Raw genomic sequence first — 17,974 nt, 5'->3', positions numbered from 1 at the left:
ATCAGATGGCTTTTTTTTTCTTTTTTCCAGCCTGTCGTAAAAATAAAATTACACTAAGACCCTCAAGGTCAGAAACAACCAAGGAACTCAATTTCACAAGCACAGAAGGCCCTACAACCCGTAATGCTGTAAGAAAGTTGCATTATTGTTTGTGTAACTTACACCAAATTGACAAAGGTATGTACTCCCAAATAATTTTCTGCCTAGAACTGTCAAATCAAAATCAGCCTTTAAATGCCCACCATGTGTAAACTCTTCCTCGGACTGTTAAAGCCCAGAAATTCCCAGAGACAGTACTGTCCTCAGTGGCAGCTGAACCTTAGCAGCATATATGAACAGAATGTGTGTGGAGACAAACACTCAAGACAGAACAAGACAAAAACAAGAAGTAAAGATGACAAAGATGAACAATGATACATTTTATTCAAATTAAAAAGCCCAACTATTAACAACTTAGTTACTGATACCACAATTGTGACAGAACAGTTGTTTAATCTTGTGGGTGTTTCAGGAGAGCAACAGAGCAGCATTTTAAAGGACAGAGCCTGTGTTATTCTTCAGGCAACTCTGTTGACCATTAATGTTTAAGTCTCAGTTCCATTCCAGCTTTGGTGAGAGTACAGGCAAATACAGTACACCGCAAAGGTTTTAGGCACTGTACATGTTCAGATTCTTATCCATCATGCAGTTCCATCAGGAGCTGTCTGATTGGCCCCAGATTCATTCTGCAGCAGGACAATGGCTCCAAACATGCAAGAGTCAAAAAGACAAGAAGAACAAGGGTCCTGCAGCGGATGGTCTGGCCCCCACAGAGTCCTGATCTCAGCATCAGTCAGGCAGAAGATACTGAGACAGCCTAAATCCACAGAAGAACTGTGGCAAGTTCTCTAACCTGCCAAGTACCTTTAAAAACTGTGTCGATGTGTATCAAGGAACTGGTGCTGTTTTGTCACATAAAATAATGATTTGATTTTCTCTGTTTACTGCACTTTGTATTAAACAATAAATAAAAGGTATTCATGGCCTTATTTGTAAAAGCATCCTCACTCTACTTTTTAACAAACATTTTTGCGCAGCACTGTGTTCATCTGGTCGACCTCCTGGAGAACAGCAGAGAGTGCAGCAGAATCCCAGTAGCTACAGAGACATTCAGGGACTCTATGCCGGGAATCAAATCTCTGCCGGCTGGGATGGTGAGCAGGGTTTGGCACAGAGAGAGCAGCTCCTGGGACAGTCCTTCCCCCTCACCTCCTATCAGCAACAACGTGGGTCTAGTTATCTGAAAGTCTGAACACTGGGTGACACCAATCTGAGGCTGGTCAGCTCCAGCTCCCACGGTGCCGACCACCTGCCAGCCCTGTGTCACTTTCAACTTCAACAGATCTTCAAGGTTTTCATATCCATAAACCCCAAACACCTCCATGGCACCAGAGCTGGCCTTGCTGACCACTGGAGAAAGCGGACAACTGTGACGAAGACTGCTGGTGACTCTGTCCACACCGAGGAAATAAGCAGAGCGCAGGATGGCGCCGAGATTCATCGGGTCCTGAATTCCCTCCAGGACAAGCCAGACAGGTGTGTCTCTTCTGTTGGGTGTACTGTCCGTGTCTTCAGTGATATAGCTCAGAGGACTGGCTTGCAGACATACTCCTTGATGTACTCGCCCAGAAGACATCCTGTCCAGGTCCTTCTTGGTGACCCGCTGGACCTGTACTCCTCGCCGAAGAGCCTCCTCACACACCCTTAACACAGAAGCCCTGTGAGAGGACTCACCATCTTTCACAAACAGTTTGTGGACGTTCCTTCTACCCTGAGTCAAAGCCAAGAGACAGGGAGCGATGCCAAAAACAATCTCATGGCTCTCTGCTTTGGAGTCTAACGTTGACCTCTGTGTCACCGGTCTCTCTGTGTCTGCAGGGAAATCCTCTAGACACAGTTTCCTGAGTTCAGATGATACCTTGTGGTTGTCCCCCTTCCTTTGATTTGTCCTCTGCAACAGCGGGATCTCTTTCTTCCACACTTTACTCTGGACTGACCTCTCATGGTCCCGCCGTCCATCAGGTACAGCTGGTTTGTGTCTGTGTTGTTTCCTCACCACAGGGTTGATTCTCCTGTCCTCTGGGTGCAGGAGAGAAGCTGTAACATGGTAAGAGGCAAACTGAGAGCCCACTCTTGAGACTGACACTGGCTTGTACGCTCTTCTACCCCAAACATGTAGCAGCCTGAGCTGATGTGCTGCTGAGGTGAATACCAACATATTAAAATAGTTGGAAATATGTCCAGAGTCACTAAGAGGGGGAGGATCAACCGCCAGAAAGGTCCGTTAATCCACAGATAACGTGTCCGCAAATTTCAGTGAGCATCACCCCTGATTATCAAGAGCGAACCTTTCTTCAGCCACCTACTGACTTCCTCCAAAGCTGACATCTTTGTGGCGCCTGTGTGAAATACGTACATGTGCACTCCAGCTGCGTCAAGACCTTGAGATTATGACCAGATATCGAGCGCTTGTAACTACAAAATAAAAACAATTCAAGAGCTTTGTGTGATGCAAAACAAAAAATATATATAGCGTACTACAATGGTGAGAGCGCTACATGTAAACCACACAATTCGCTGTTGTCCTTAAAATCATACATTTGTGTTCATTCGTTGTTATTATTACACTTCTTACCATTAATAGCTTGCATGCTTCTACTTCCTTTCTTCCGTCGTTGACTTGACGCGTGTGACGTAACGGTATAAAGAAAATGAACGTCCATATTTGCGTACGCGTTGACGCCATTTCCCGGATGTGAAACTATCGCAACACGGAAGAGTAGGAAAGAAAACAAATAATCGTTTAAATTTGTTGAAGTCGGAGAAGACGCCCCGAAACACCTTTTACCCTCTGGATTAAAACCTTCCAAACGACCAGCCTGCGACACGGTGAGAGGAAGACGCTGTCTCTGTCTCAGCAGGGTTCAGTCTGTTGGTGGAGTTAATGGTAAAGGTGTAGAAACAGGTTTAAGGAGCAGGACAGTCGAGATCACACACGGCTGAAAGGGGACTTCAGGCCTCCAGTCACATAAATAACTGCTGAGTAATATAGTCCAGGAAATAAGGTTTAAGTAGAAGCGGAGCTGATGCTGTGTTAGAAACCCACTTATATGTGTAAAAACAAAACAATCAGCCCTGTTCATTTTCAGTGGGTTTCATTATTCCTTTAGACAGAAAAGTTCAATTTAAAATTCCTTCTTCATATTTTCACAACTACACAACTAGATCTGAAGTGATTAATCGATTGTTAAAGTAATCCTCAACTATTCTAATAATTGATTATTTGTTTTAGTTGTTTTCAAGCCAAAATAAAGTGAAACATTCTTCACATTCTCAGATGTGAAGATTTGCTAATCAGCTAATTGATTCATCTACTAATCTCTGCAGCGCTTTTATCAAAGATAGTAAACTGCATTATGTTCGGGTTTTTGCACAGTTGTCAGACAAGTTTTTCATACAAAGCAAGGAATGTAAAGACGTCACCTTGGACTGTGGAAACTACACTGATTGTTTAGTGAAAAATGTTCATTATGTAATTTTCCTAGAGCCCTAGATGACGTCTTCAAATTACTATAAAATAGAAAAGCTGTTTGAGAAGCTGGAACTAGAGGACATTGGGAATTTTTGCTGGATAAATTACTTTAAATCTAATTGACAAATCATTTCAGCCCTAATGTGATTTTTCTTTCCTAGACTTTGCCTCTGGACATATTTCCAACTATTTTAATATGTTGGTATTCATTTTAATTTGACTGTACTTACATTGTGCTTTTGGTATTTTCCACCAGATGGAGTTTCTGTTTGGGAGGAGAAAGACCCCAGAGGAGATGCTGAGGCAGAATCAGAGAGCGCTCAACCGAGCCATGAGAGAACTGGACCGAGAGCGAATGAAACTGGAGCAACAGGAGAAGAAGATCATTGCTGACATAAAGAAAATGGCCAAACAGGGACAAATGGTGCGATGAAGGATATTAAGTTGCATTTTTATATGGTGATAATAATTTGTAAAGAGAGAATTCTAACTGTGTGTTAATGTCTGTTATGTTAATCTTTGCAGGACGCTGTCAAGATCATGGCCAAGGATTTGGTTCGCACAAGGCGCTACGTCAAGAAGTTCATCATGATGAAAGCAAACATCCAGGCTGTCAGTCTAAAGATACAGACGCTCAAGTCCAACAACAGCATGGCACAGGCCATGAAAGGAGTCACCAAAGCCATGGCCACCATGAACAGACAGGTCTGTCCAATAACCAGTGAAATACTCTTTTCAATGGAAAGAAACAATGACCCTCCTGTGTTCACAGTCTTTTATCTATTCACAGCTGAAACTGCCTCAGATTCAGAAGATCATGATGGAGTTTGAACGACAGAGCGAAATCATGGACATGAAAGAGGAGATGATGAACGATGCCATTGACGATGCCATGGGTGATGAGGATGATGAGGAGGAGAGGTAAGAGACTGAGATGTGCAACAAAGCAGTATCCTTAATTTTCTTTATTTGACATGACCTCCTTTTCTTGAATAGCAGGTTTTTTAAAGAATGGTAGTGGATTTTTCCATGTGACCTCTCTCCAACAAAATGAACTGACTGGTTATAGCTTTGATTTTCTAAATTCTTGATTTGCCCTACACAATCTGATACAACTAACCCAATTTATGTTTTGCATTCACTGATACATTGGTGATTGTGTCTCTGCAGTGACGCCATCGTGTCCCAAGTGCTGGATGAGCTGGGTCTCAATCTGTCCGATGAACTGTCAAGTAAGGAAAATCAAACGCTTCACTCAGAATAACAAAATTATTGGAACCCATCCCTTTATTTGTGCTTTGTCCTTTTGTCTGGTATTTTAGACTTGTTTTAACACTGAAAGCCTGTTTTCTGTTCACCTCAGATCTTCCAACCCCCGGAGGAAACCTGTCGGTGGCTGGAGGAAAGAAGGCCGAGCCCCAGGCCGCCCTGGCTGATGCAGACGCTGACCTGGAGGAGCGGCTGAACAACCTCCGGAGAGACTGAACACACAGTAACTGACAGTTTGTCAATACAGATACAAACATACTCCAGTCTCTGTGTGTAGATTCTTTTGAAGGTGTAACTGGTAGAACACTGGCTGTTTCAGCACACGGCCTGTGTTATAAAGGTGTATGGCCTTCTGTTTGAGGTGTTTTCATTTTATGAGTGTATCATGTATTTTATCCAAAAAAAAAAAAAAAAAAACCCTGCAAGGGTCATTATCCTCCATAGGTCTAGAAAGCTCATGTCTCATTTAAGACATTGCCAAATGACACAAATTCTGAGAGTGAAGATTGATTTCACAGTCTGTGTAAATACTAACTCCTCAAGGCATGATGTTTTCACCATTTAAATTAACACTAATTACAAAATGTTCAAACGAACCCAAATGAAAGTTGGTAACGTTACAGAGGTGGATATTTTATATGAGTGACATAGAAATTCAGCATTTTTTGTACATCAGGCTGGTTCGGTGTTCTTTGTACTATCATCATATATAAAATATACTGGTTTAGCCCTGATACAAGATTTTTATTATGTTTATTTGTGGGAGTTGGCAGACATCAGCTGAAGATGGTGTACAGAAAGTATATTATCTCAACATCTTTTCTGTCTAAATTCACTAATAGAACGGTTTAATTTACAAATATATATAAAGGATAAGAGAAAAACAGTGGTTGAGCTGACTCTGCCCCAGTGGAAAGGCACTCATCTGCACTGCCTGCAAGATTTTCACCAAAATGTTAATAAGGAGTCAGTCGTGTTTATTTTTGAGAAATTGTCCTGTTTTTTTTTTTTTTTTTTGTTCTTTGCTTTTTCTTTATTCAATAAACATTTTTTCCAGACTTAACTAACTCGTTATTTATTTATTTTATAACAAACTAATTATCAAGTATGAAAATTAGAATATTACGCCAGGGGGAGACATAATTAAGGGACATATAAGAATATCAGCCGATATATTATCAAAATTTTTTAACTATTAAAAATCAACATTGGCCTGAAAAACATTTCCCATTCACTCAAACCAAAAACTCAGACATTCACATCCACCTATCATAGACAAGTTAATTTTATTCCAAAAAAATTTTAACTTTCAAAACTGTCAATTTGTCAACATACAATCATAGAACAATATTGAATTCAACACTTCCGACATTAAATAATAAAAAAATAACAGCCATGTTTTATGTACATTTGTTTCTGAAAGCTATGTACAGAACAAAAATCAACTCTGTATTTCCAAAGTCTGCCTACACATACGCCTGGCAGCTGAAGTACTGAAGCCGCAGAAAGCCATTGCATCATACGTAAAACAGGTTGAGCAAACGCAGCGAGGAAGGAACACCGGCAGAAATCAAAACACTGCGATTGTGACTGAGATTAAGTCAGAGAGGGAGAGATTAACTGGCAGCGTGTTAAAGAGCATACTGGTGAACATCGCTACAACTACAGCTAGAAAGCTTATTTATCACCTAAAACGGCTCCTCTGGATGTCAGCTGACCGCATCCTCTGGAAACCAATGCATACACATAACTCGCCTAATATTTACTGGATGCAAGCGTATTGTAAAGATTGGAAACACGAAAATTAAGCTCAAAAGTGAACTTTGTTATTATCAGATCGCCTTATGATGAGGCTGTTCAGGCTGAACGCAGCAGTTCTCACTGAACAGAGCAGCCAAAAGTCATGCTTTCAAGGACATTAGTTTGTGGTCGTTATATCCCAATGAGCAGAGATTATTCTCCATTCTGGGATTAAGCCATGCTACCATATTCTTTTTTTTTTTTTTGACGCAGCTAAATAGAGCCCATGCAACTCACATAAAAAATAATAATAATAAAACTAATAAGAAACAAAACAGGGAACAGATAACTGGATTTCACGTCAAGTTTACCATCCGTCAAAATTTCCGTGCCTTTGTTTTCATGAAGCAAACCCCGGACAACACAGAACGATTATTTGGTTGCTTTTCTTAATTTTTTCCTTACATCGGATTGGTTTAAGAGCTGCAGCTTTTTTTTAAATATGAAATCATGCTGAGTGTGGCTCAAAACTCCAAATATCACACCAAACATTGATAAAATCGCATTTGAAGTGTGAACAACAATATAGGCAATACACAGCACGATACAGTCAATTTTTTTCCACTGAGGCAGGGAGAATGAGTGTGGTACAACGACCCAGAGCAGAAAGTCGTAGCTGTGCTCTACGTTTCAGTCTAAATGGCGACCAGTACCTTTTTTTTTCCCACCCACATGAATCTGCTCAAGATTAGAGTCCCCAGTTTTACCTGTCAGCTGAATATGAATAAAAACACACAGAAAGTCCACTTTTCTTTAATAAAATCAGTTTTAGATGGCACAGCTCTGACTAAATGTTACAGAACATGCATATAACCGTTTATACAGTTCTTAGGATTGAAACTGATGTGTCGTCTTCACCAGCTGCTAACAGGGGGACTGTAATCTTGCAGCATCAAGCACTTAAGTCTTTCTTTAAGAGGTGTAAATGAGACCGAAAATATCAAGGGCACCCAGCGGTGCAGCCATCTCCCATCCTTTACCAATACTGTGGAGGAGATCAGCTGATCTGTGGTGACATGTTGAGACTGGAGAGTCATTTACTCTCCCACAGACAGAAAGCAACAGCAGTTATACATAGCAACTGGTGACTTGTCCCCCCCCCCCCCACAGACAAGACGAGTGTGGCATTTTATACTCTGGGCGTGGAGCGTTATCTCTCTCTCTCTGCTGTTTATGCCACGTGGCTTTCACTTTCGACAGGTCCGGTGAGGTGTGTGTTTTTTGGGCACCTCGATGCGGCATCGGCTTCGGTCGTCCAGCCAGGGCAGCTCAAAGTTCCTGGAGGAAAAATAAACCTTCTTTAATTTCAGAATAAAACAACTACACAGAATTTATGATCCTGTTTGCTATTTTAATCGAAAAAAGACTAAGTACAGATGAGTATAGGCATCCCCTGGCCTTTTTTTTTTTTCTTTTGGTCACAGAACACATCTGAAGAAGTCGCCTTGGACTCTGTGAAGTTGTGACTGACATTTAATGAAGCAAACAGTCAACTAAATAAATAATCATCAGATCAAACGATAATGAAAACAACTGTTAGGTGCAGTCTTACAATGAAGTTGTTGTGCAGGCTTACCAAAACACTTGTTGGTTTTTAATTGTCATTAAATAAATGTGTACATAACCTAATTCATATAGAGCTGCTTTCATCTGTTCTCTTCATCTCTCCTCCTTTTCCTTTATTCCTCCACTGATTCATTTTTTAAAAAAATCACTTTCAACCACTTTGAAAAAGTATTTCAGAACATCCCACGGTGCAGAATCACCACAGTAATTTGATCATGTCTTTAATAACTTTATGGATCATACCGTCACTAATCACACAGTAAATGTGACATACAGCAGAACCAAAGAAAGCAGATCCAACTTACTGTTGTGTAAGTTTGGGCAATGGCCGGCCAAATGCAACCACAGGCAAGAAGGGAGTGATCATTATAGTTTCAACTGGAAGATATTAAAGAGAATAAAGTTAAAATCTCTGGCTCTGATTTAAGACACCACATCAGCGCTGTAGTATAACACTACAACCAGCTTTGTTCAGCCTTTGGATATTTGAAAATGCAGACGTACCATCTTCTGTGTCAGGATAGAAGGATGAAAGCTCCGGCTCTGTCTCCTGGACGACTTTCTTCCTGTTCATGCGCTGCTGCAAACGCTGAAACATGCGCTGCTCTCTGATTCGCTGAATGTCCCATCTGAAAACACAGGGAATTAATCCTCTGAGTGATTATTAGGAATTAAATCTGTGCGTTAGAAAAAGCAAAAACTAAAGCCTGAAGATATGTTGCTGATAGATATTGATGATAGATGTGTTTTGAAAGGCAATTCTTGATTGAGTTCAGTGTTTTTTGTTTTCAGGTTCTCTCTTCACAAAGAAATGTTGATCTCAATATATCTGTGCTCATTAGAAAAATGCTTCCTGTAACAAAGTACCAGTAAATATTACTTAAGCATGAACTGGTCTTTAGTGACAAGCTATTTTAACTTAATGTAATGTTTATTACAGTGTAATACAGTTTATTATAATAGAGAGAGAGAAATGATTTCAGATCTCTAAAGAAATAACTGAAATCGGTGGTTGGCACCTTTTCCTCCTCTTCTCATCCAACTCGAGCTTCGAGTGGCGTTTCAGAAACACGTTGTCGTCCAGTGGCTTGATGGGAAGACAAATTCACACACGTTATTCACAAGCTAAATGCTTTTGGACCTTATGTGAGAGAACTTTTTAAACTCTAGACACACAACTACCTCTAACCCAGACGCTGTCTCACCTCAACAGAGCTGAAGGAGGAGTCATCATCCAACGGCTCTATGTAATTTTCTCTCCAGGATGGAACTAATAAGGAGCCAAAGCCAAAAGGAGAAGAAGTTAATGATGAATAGTGTGTTCAGTACATTTAAAGGATAAAGTGATTAAAGATGGGATATAGGTTAGGCTTACAAACAATCAGCATATCATGTACTACATGAGGAGTCCACTCACTGGCCACCTCTTCCTCCTTTTTAGGGGAAGTCTCACGCAGAGGGGACAAAGGAGGTTGGTTCCAGCAACAGAGATACATCTCTGTGGTAGACATGAAGGGCAGATCTTCCATCTGGCAGCTCAGCTCAGGGTCCTCTTTGCACGGAAGCAAAATGTCCCTTTCCGCCCCAGACCTCATAGGAACTGTCTTCTCTGGGGTCTCCTTACTGCGCAGCTCTCTCTGATTGGGAGAGCCAGGCTGAATCTCAGGTTTCTGGGGGCTAAGCTTGGCACTTTTGCCCCGCGATTTCTGGACTTTTGTATCCCCAAAGCAAGATTTCCTGTGTGCGGAAAGAAAACAATTAAGAATTGAGGTGTATATGGTCGGGTACTAAAACATGACAAAAAAACGAAGTCTTGAATTCAAGGTCATTTCATAACATTTTTTTGATTAGCTGTGTATGTTAACACTCCATTATTCTGGCTTGATTTAACACCACAGGGCACATAAGCAGAGCCGAGTGCTGGCTGGCATTGTTTTACCTTTTTTGACCTTTACCACCCCGACTAAAGGGGAGAGGAGTGGCTTGGTTGGGCTGTGGACTCTCCTCTACATCCAGATCCCACAGGTCCTCTTTGTCAGGGGTCCATGGCTCCAGGGGCTGGAAAAGGCGCTTGTCACGCGGCGGATCCTTCCTTGTGAGTTGCAGGCGACGCTCCATGCGTTCAATACGAGCAAGCAGCTGCAAAACAGAAAGACATGGACAATAAAATGTGACTTTAAATCCATAACAACATGTCATATGCCAAACTAAAAAAAAAAAAACTTTTACGTACTGTCTCCTTGTCTGCTTTGAGCTCATCTATCTCCTTGTCCTTGGACTGCAACTGTTGCTGCTGTTGTTCAATGAGGTCCAGCTGCAGGAGGAGGATCTGTCGGAGGCAGTTGGCCTGTGTGTGGGGATTGGCAGGGGTCTTCCTGATGTTCCTCCACTTGCCCTCAGATGAGAGTTCAATGGATGCGGTGCCAAGGACTCCAGGGACAACCCCCTTCGCACTGTCATCAGCACCAGCATCCTTAGGGTTATTGTTCACAGCCATCTGAGGGTTATCCATGTTGTCAACAGAGAGGGGTTTACCTTTCACTGGGGTTCCCTCACCCCCCATTGGTCTGACAGGGGACAATACCCCCACAGTTTTATTGTCTCCTTGAACTACTTCTGCAACTGTGGCAGCGAGAGCAACTTTGCTTGTCATGTAATTCTGGTCTAAGACCTTTGGTTTGCTTGGGATCTGGCCCCCGTGCACGTCTTGAACATCGAGAACAAAGTCGCAGGACTCCCTCTTCAGGCTTACAGGGCTCACGGTGGCGGCCCCAATATGCGTTTTGTCAAAGTCGATGGTGTCACTGTTCTGCTTGCATCCCGTCTTTGGAAACAGCGTGGATCTCAGAGTCATGGCGAACACGGAGACTTTTCATCCTGCAACGCCTCGGCGACGCAATTCAGCCACAGCTATGTGGTTCCCATGTGAGCTCTGCAGCGGTTCTCCTGCAAAACAAAGAAAAATAAAGGCTCTGTCGTGTTACTGTTGTCGGCTCTTTGACTGGGAGCATACTGGCTTTGAGCTGGGAGTAAAAGATATGCACCAGCAATGACAACACAAACCGGGGAAAACCGTAGCTGCAACAGATCTGATCCATCGTTTTCCTAAAATCGTTCGCCGGGTTTCAAATTCAAGCTAAGCTACATTAGCACTGCGGTACAAACACACAGGCGCTTTTTCTGAGACAAACTACTCAGGCTGGGAAGAACCGGACCGAGCTGTGCGTCGGCGTGAGGGCTTCACACAAGGACTCGGGAGTGGCTGTGTAGGACACAGGCAGCAGCCATCTCCTCCATTTTGGTTCTCGCGAAATCACGAAAAACAATAACAGCTAGCTAGCTGGCTAACGCTAGCCGGCTAGTTACACCAACAAAATGCGCACCCGGAGCGAAGCGGCTGAAACGACCGCGTTGTATCGCACGCAATTTACACAGAGCCGGTTTTACTAACATGCATTGATGTGTTCTAGTCCTACCTCGGCTACGGTTCACGTCCACCTGCAAGTGCCTTCATGTTCCCTCCTCAAGACTTGTTTTAAAGCGCCGATTACTGCGCATGCGTAATTTGTTGGCTGGCCATTTCTTGTGTTTTGAAGGTTTAGCAGAGAAGAGGATCAGCAGAGGGAGACAGAGGTCTGCAACACACACCCTGAACTTTACTGTAAACACCTCACTGACACTGGGTGGTTCCTTTAACCAATATTCTATATTACAAAATCTAAAAGTTTCAAGAAAACACATTTTGCTGATGTTTGTCCTTTTGTTTGTCTGTTCTGAAGAGTTTCTACTGAACTTTGAAGATAAAAATGATTTTAAAAAAACTAATCTGGATTTGTGGATAAAGACTTTTCTCAAAAGAACACGTAGGTTTCATGTATGTTAATTCACATCTTTGGTTTCACTGCCAAGCGGATGCCTGAGATTTCAAGCTGTTGAAGTCATGGAAAGCAAATGTTATTTCTTTGAAAAAAAATTAAAAATTAAAGAATCAATTTTCCTGAACGAAATTTCTTCCCCTAAAATAACTTTGAGTCAAACATCCTGACCCCGAGTCTACCCATTTCACTTTATCTTCACGTTATCAACAAACCATTACTTCATCATATGCTGCTAAAGTGCCACTTTTTCATTAGTTTAATGGTCCATGAATCTTTCCCATGGGTTTTTAACTGAGCACCAACTCTTTGGGAAAGCAAAATTAATTCACTCTTCACATTTATTACAGCGCTGCTTATCAGTAGTCACCTCTGCACGTATGTTTCATTAGTGCTTTAATGGGGTGGAACTAAAATGTTTTTCTTGCTCACTTTCCTGATATGACACACAGAGTATTACCTCTGAGAAGACTATATAAAAGATCATTTTCTGAACGAAACTCACAAAAGCAAGTAGCTACAGAATTTCTCAGTGCCTGTAATAAAGATTTTTCAATTTACAGGTAAGGAAATATACTTCAAAATGAATTTCACTTATTTGGTTTAAGCTACATTACACATCCATGTTCCATTTAAGAGTGCCGTAGCAGACTGAATAAGGACATTATTCTCGATCAGCCTGAATTAAATAAAAAATTTCTGTCTTTTTGCCTTGAGGTCATCATGAAGGTAGTGCTGTTTGAACTTCTGGTCGTCTGCCTGCTTGGAGTGATGCACTCAGGAGCAAACACTCTACCTGAAGAGATGGGGTTAGTCTCATTAGACTAAATTATGCTCTAAATTTGTTCCTTTGATTAGTGCATTTTAAACAGCAGCAAAACATTTATATTGCAAGATAAGTCTGCTTAACCTGATCCATTTAACGGTTTTTACTTGCATGTAAGGAGTCATTTTATGAATATTTAATAGGAAAGCATCTCATTTTGTTACTGCTTTGATGTATGTTGGAGCATTTTTGCCAGGCAGTAGAAAGCTGACAGGAAATGAAGAGAAAGAGAGATGGGGTTGAAATGCAACAAAGGACTCAAACCACGGAAATCGCAAGTACTTGGTCACGTGTACCTCAGGGGTACTTCTGCAGTTACTAGTTTTGGGTTTTGTTTTGTTTTGTTTTGTTTTGTTTTGTTTTTTGCTACTGGTCAGACAAAAAAAGCTAATGAATCAGATAACCTGGGCTTCCGTGAGGCAGAAAAGGTAGGAAACCACTGCCTTAGTGGACCTGGACACCTCTAACTAATCATATTTAATCTCTTTTATGTTATGCTGTGTGTGTTTTTTCAGCAGTGCTGGTGGTTTTATTCCCACCTGACGGTTTTTGTCCCAATTTGATTCCCACTGTCGTAGTGAAACAAGTGTTAAACTGCATTTTTCATAAACTGAATGTTTTCAGGTTTTGACTGTTGAATGTGAACTTTTGCTTTTCATAAATTACGATGGACATCTTTTCACTATTTAAACATTTATTTGAGAAATGTTCATCGATATTGAAAAGAATCCTTAGTTGCATCTCTCCACGCTTGTGATTTTGTGTTTGTGTCTCTGTCAAGCCTCAGCGAAGACGAGCAGAATGTGGGGAAAAGATATGCTGAGTCGACCATCGCCAGCGAAATCAGCAAAATCATGGATTCAATGGCTCAGAAGAATTTTGTTGATTTCCTGCTCAACCAAAAGGACAAAAAAAGCAAGTGCGTTACCGAATGATTCAACAGGTTTAAAGCAACAACAGAAACAACAGATTTACAATTTGCAATTCATTTCTGTTCCCACAGGCCTCATGCTGTGGAGGAAGATCCAGAGGGACGTCAGTACAACCACCTGCTGAAGCTCAGTCTGCAGGAGAAGCAGAGGAGAAAGATCTAGGTGCGTTTTTTCTGATTCACGTGGTCTATGAATGGATTTATCAGCAGTAACATGGTGAACATTGTACAAACTGAGTCCATTAATCAGTTAGTTGATTGACAGAAAAATAATCTGCATCTCGTTAACTGATAAATAATTTAAGTTATTAACGACCTGTTTTGTATTATGTGACAGTAAACTGAATATCTTGAGGTTTTAACACACTCATGTTCTTATTTATGAGTATCATGACTATGATTATGATTTATGAATACTATGTTTTAGCAGAGAAAAAGAAAACCACATAGAGCTGCAAATAATCAGTCACTGGAGACAGTGACTGATTATTTTTCTAAATAATTAACATTATTAATATGAATAATATTCTCTGGTTCCATGATTGTAAATTAAACATCTTTGGACTGCTGGGCAGATAAATCAAGACACTGTTTTATTAATTGCTTACCAATCTACAGATTAATAAATGCTGCAAATAATTGTGAATAACTGTTAGTTGCTGTGTTTAACACCATGTCTCACACACTCTTCTTACAGGGTCCAACAAGCAGCAGTGATGCTGTGGACAATCATCAGAGGGCTGATGACGATGGCTCTTCTGATTTCTGCCTTTTCACACATTTAAAGCTCGGACAATGTGAATAGTTTAACCTTTCAAGTGTGTTAACATTTGATCCTGTGCAAAGCCTCCACCTGTAACACTAACATCACCACACAACAAAATAAAAATGAAGTGAAAGCGAATCAAACTGGCACTTTATTTTGTTTTCTCAGAAATATGTGGTTGCACATTGAAATTATAAATTAGCTCCACTTTGACCATTAAATACTGCTGCCACGCGTATCAACAATATGATATAAACCAAAATGCCACTAGAGGGCAGCAAACACATCACGTTTTTCAATCGCCGGCAATGAGATGATGCCAAAAATCATCTCTTCCGGTACTCGCTTTCTAAAACAATTCGATGTCGAAATGATCCGTACCGAGCGCCGTAGGCTCCCGTGAGGCAGAAGCATCCGAAATCCATAAAAAAGAAAGAAAAATAAAAACGAGGAGCATCTTCCGGTACACTTGCTAAAGTTTATCTGTCCTAATAGAAAGTATCAATGCCAGTGGAGAGGCTTGTTAGCACGAATGCTTGCTCTGTTAGCTTCGTTAGTCAGTCGAAACATCAAATTCCATGTTTTCAGGATAATTTCTTTCAATTAATTTGGCGTGTTCGATGTAAATATTGAAAATATTTAACGGAAGTGGAATTTCGAGCTTGTCAAATGTGAGGATCACATGCTTTAAAAATCTTTAATCTTTATAAATCTTTTTTCTATCTAAATAATATTATTAATATGAATACTATTCTCTGGTTCCAACTGTTTTTCATGGTCATACATGATCGTAAAAAGTAAAAAAAACAAAAACAAAACACATGCATTTTCTGTCTGTGTGAAATATTTGTCCATTAAAATAAAACAAAATGAAATGCGCTGCCATATTCGCCATGACACCAGGGGGCGGTATAACACACACACCTCTGACTCCACCGGCAGGAGGAAGTAGTTTATTTCCTACCAAACAAAATGGAAACACTTGTTTTGAATTTGCTTTAAATGTCCCGAAATATTCCAGATATTTTGTCTTTTTCGTTCTTTTCTCGACTTTAATGTAACAGCGGACTGTTACTGTGATTATATAAAGAGTTTGGAGAAGTTAGTTTGAGGGGAGAACCGTGAATGTCGGTGAACTACAGTCACTACAACAACAAATATCCTCGCAGCTAGCTTCGTGCTAACGTGCTGCGATAAACAAGCTCATAATTTAGATTTTATTTTTAAACTTAAGACCGGACAGAAGCCAAAATGCCTCGGAGAGGTGTTGGAGCGGGAGCTATTGCCAAAAAGAAGCTGGCAGAGGTAAAGTTGTCTTTTTACCTTAACTCGGTTTATTTAAATTAAGTAAATCTCATCTCACCTGAGATTTATTTTCTTTTTCTATTCAGGCCAAATATAAGGAAAGAGGAACTGTTCTTGCAGAGGATCAGATAGCCCAGGTGAGTCAACAGATAAATCTATAATGTAAGACCAGATGATTGGCACTTTTATTAAAACTTACTGTTTATTTCCCTTTTGATTGATCGATCGACTTACCGTTGCAGCTCTAAACAAAAGAACGATTGATGACTATATAAAACGTGTTTGTCTGTTCATATATTCCCGCTCCGCTACTGAAATCACTTACCGAGTTCTTTGTTTTTCTGCCAGATGTTCAAGCAGGTGGAGACCTTCAAATCAAACCTGGAGGAGTTTGCCAGCAAGCACAAACAAGAAATCCGGAAGAACCCACAGTTCAGGGTTCAGTTTCAGGAAATGTGTGCCACCATCGGAGTTGACCCACTTGCCTGTGAGAATCACTCAGTAAATAAAGATACAAAGACCCTGGGAGAAGTTTGTTCATGTCTAAGTTCTTAAGTTGAACGTAATAATTCCTCTTTTTTTTCCACAGCTGGCAAAGGTTTTTGGTCTGAGATGCTCGGAGTTGGTGACTTCTATTACGAGCTCGGCGTACAGATCATTGAAGTGTGCCTGGCCCTGAAACACAGAAACGGAGGTCTGTTATTTGTGAAATGCAAACTGAGCTATTGTCACTGTGTGTCACTGCACCATTAAAGTGCTGACAGTCAAATCAATCAGCTGTGCCTAGATCTCAACTCCACTCTCAACTGTTTCAGGGCTTATTACTTTGGATGAACTCCATCAGAGAGTACTGAAAGGAAGAGGGAAATACGCCCAGGATGTGAGCCAGTAAGTGTCACTGATCCAATATTTCATGTGTCTGTTAATGACAACATCTGTTACCATCCTCATTAGTATTTATTATGTAAGTGGCTGGTTTCCTCACTGATTAAACATCATATTTGGATAATTAAATGTCCACGTGTCTGGTCTGAGTTGTGTATTTATTATAATAATTGATGATGTACTTCCCAGAGATGACTTGGTGAGAGCCATAAAGAAACTGAAGGTGATGGGGAATGGTTTCGGGATGATTCCTGTTGGTGGTTCTTACTTGGTGCAGTCAGTCCCAGCAGAGCTCAACATGGACCATACTGTAGTTCTACAACTGGCCGAGGTAAGAAGCAGCTGCCGGGTCAACCTTTTAAGATACAGGGATATGGGTAGGGGTTAATAATAGCAGGAGAAAGTATAATCATTTAAAAAAACAGTAAGTTCTATAAATTGACTTGATTAAAAGTCAGTCATTCCTTTAACAGATAGATGAGACAGCACTTTTACAGTGTTACAGTTTCTTTTTCTAAAAACAGAAGTTGTAGCTGTTCGGGACACAGTGATGTCTGTTTGTTTCTGTTTGTTTTGTAGAAAAAGGGATACGTCACAGTGAGTGAGATCAGGGACAGCCTGAAGTGGGAGAAGGAGCGGGCGTCTCATGTCCTGGTAAGTGTGAATCAGGGCAGTTTTTCAGTTTGACTCTTGCTCCCTCTGCTCTGAAGCACAGTATCTACAGCTCTTACAATGTCCCAAAAAAGAAGACGTTGAATTCTGTTACTTAAAAAAAAAAAACAGGTTTCAAAGTGTCTCATATTTATAGTAAACACACCTCGGATGATCTAATTGAGAAAAAGGTGTTAATTCTCATTCTGTGTTGTGTTACATAAGTGACCGTGACTGTGTGAACCCTGTAGAAAAACCCTCACTCTCGAATTTCCAGGATCACCTGCTGAAAGAAGGCCTGGCCTGGTTGGATTCTCAGGCAGCTGGAGAGTCGCAGTACTGGCTGCCTGCTCTCTTCTCTGAGCTCACGTCCCGTGATATCACACCAGAGGAGGCCAATCAGATGACACCTTAAAAAAAACAAAAAAATCATGGGGTGGACCTGGACCACGAGCTGGTGACCGATTTAGAGACATGTTGGTAAACAAACTGTGCCTGGTGTTACGACTCATGTGATGGAGTTGGCTGG

The 17,974-nt window shown here is 41.0% G+C and overlaps 5 protein-coding genes across 9 annotated transcripts; 3 read left to right on the top strand and 2 right to left on the bottom strand.

Annotated features, from left to right (window-relative positions):
• Nucleotides 1-412: 412 nt before the first annotated feature.
• mrm1 (mitochondrial rRNA methyltransferase 1 homolog (S. cerevisiae)) lies at nucleotides 413-2,730 on the bottom strand. Of its 3 annotated transcripts, none has more exons than XM_041067427.1 (2): nucleotides 2,675-2,730; nucleotides 413-2,136 (listed from the first exon to the last, which is right to left on the bottom strand). In XM_041067427.1, the coding sequence occupies exons 1-2, from the start codon at nucleotides 2,688-2,690 to the stop codon at nucleotides 1,085-1,087; spliced, it is 1,068 nt and encodes a 355-aa protein (XP_040923361.1). In that variant the 5' UTR covers nucleotides 2,691-2,730; the 3' UTR covers nucleotides 413-1,084. The 3 variants fall into 3 exon arrangements, with proteins under 3 accessions (XP_040923361.1, XP_040923359.1, XP_040923360.1); XM_041067425.1 differs by having other exon boundaries at nucleotides 413-2,514; nucleotides 2,675-2,719; XM_041067426.1 differs by having other exon boundaries at nucleotides 413-2,438; nucleotides 2,675-2,714.
• Nucleotides 2,731-2,776: 46 nt separating this feature from the next.
• chmp2a (charged multivesicular body protein 2A) lies at nucleotides 2,777-5,898 on the top strand. The gene is made up of 6 exons (XM_041067428.1): nucleotides 2,777-2,928; nucleotides 3,828-3,995; nucleotides 4,097-4,276; nucleotides 4,362-4,492; nucleotides 4,742-4,803; nucleotides 4,935-5,898. Exons 2-6 carry the CDS (start codon nucleotides 3,828-3,830, stop codon nucleotides 5,054-5,056), a joined length of 663 nt encoding a protein of 220 aa, XP_040923362.1. The 5' UTR covers nucleotides 2,777-2,928; the 3' UTR covers nucleotides 5,057-5,898.
• Nucleotides 5,899-6,814: 916 nt separating this feature from the next.
• Nucleotides 6,815-11,801, bottom strand: msl1b (MSL complex subunit 1b). Of its 3 annotated transcripts, none has more exons than XM_041029303.1 (9): nucleotides 11,683-11,801; nucleotides 10,440-11,152; nucleotides 10,146-10,345; nucleotides 9,582-9,943; nucleotides 9,412-9,476; nucleotides 9,226-9,293; nucleotides 8,711-8,835; nucleotides 8,512-8,584; nucleotides 6,815-7,918 (listed from the first exon to the last, which is right to left on the bottom strand). In XM_041029303.1, exons 2-9 carry the CDS (start codon nucleotides 11,058-11,060, stop codon nucleotides 7,828-7,830), a joined length of 1,605 nt encoding a protein of 534 aa, XP_040885237.1. In that variant the 5' UTR covers nucleotides 11,061-11,152; nucleotides 11,683-11,801; the 3' UTR covers nucleotides 6,815-7,827. The 3 variants fall into 3 exon arrangements, with proteins under 3 accessions (XP_040885237.1, XP_040885236.1, XP_040885238.1); XM_041029302.1 differs by lacking the exon at nucleotides 11,683-11,801 and adding an exon at nucleotides 11,270-11,608; XM_041029304.1 differs by lacking the exon at nucleotides 11,683-11,801 and adding an exon at nucleotides 11,270-11,606 and having other exon boundaries at nucleotides 9,624-9,943.
• A 1,003-nt stretch (nucleotides 11,802-12,804) lies between these two features.
• Nucleotides 12,805-14,630, top strand: LOC121175631 (gastric inhibitory polypeptide). The gene is made up of 4 exons (XM_041029442.1): nucleotides 12,805-12,890; nucleotides 13,689-13,826; nucleotides 13,911-14,001; nucleotides 14,536-14,630. Exons 1-3 carry the CDS (start codon nucleotides 12,805-12,807, stop codon nucleotides 13,999-14,001), a joined length of 315 nt encoding a protein of 104 aa, XP_040885376.1. The 3' UTR covers nucleotides 14,536-14,630.
• A 915-nt stretch (nucleotides 14,631-15,545) lies between these two features.
• snf8 (SNF8 subunit of ESCRT-II) lies at nucleotides 15,546-17,892 on the top strand. The gene is made up of 8 exons (XM_041029557.1): nucleotides 15,546-15,909; nucleotides 15,996-16,046; nucleotides 16,258-16,396; nucleotides 16,499-16,603; nucleotides 16,725-16,797; nucleotides 16,984-17,125; nucleotides 17,374-17,448; nucleotides 17,723-17,892. Exons 1-8 carry the CDS (start codon nucleotides 15,856-15,858, stop codon nucleotides 17,858-17,860), a joined length of 777 nt encoding a protein of 258 aa, XP_040885491.1. The 5' UTR covers nucleotides 15,546-15,855; the 3' UTR covers nucleotides 17,861-17,892.
• The last annotated feature ends 82 nt before the right edge of the window (nucleotides 17,893-17,974 follow it).

Source organism: Toxotes jaculatrix, chromosome 21, assembly GCF_017976425.1.
Source record: "Toxotes jaculatrix isolate fToxJac2 chromosome 21, fToxJac2.pri, whole genome shotgun sequence".
In the NCBI taxonomy this organism is placed as follows: domain Eukaryota; kingdom Metazoa; phylum Chordata; class Actinopteri; family Toxotidae; genus Toxotes; species Toxotes jaculatrix.
The sequence above is the reverse complement of the archived record's forward strand: the minus strand, read 5'-3'. Positions and strand labels throughout refer to the sequence as shown.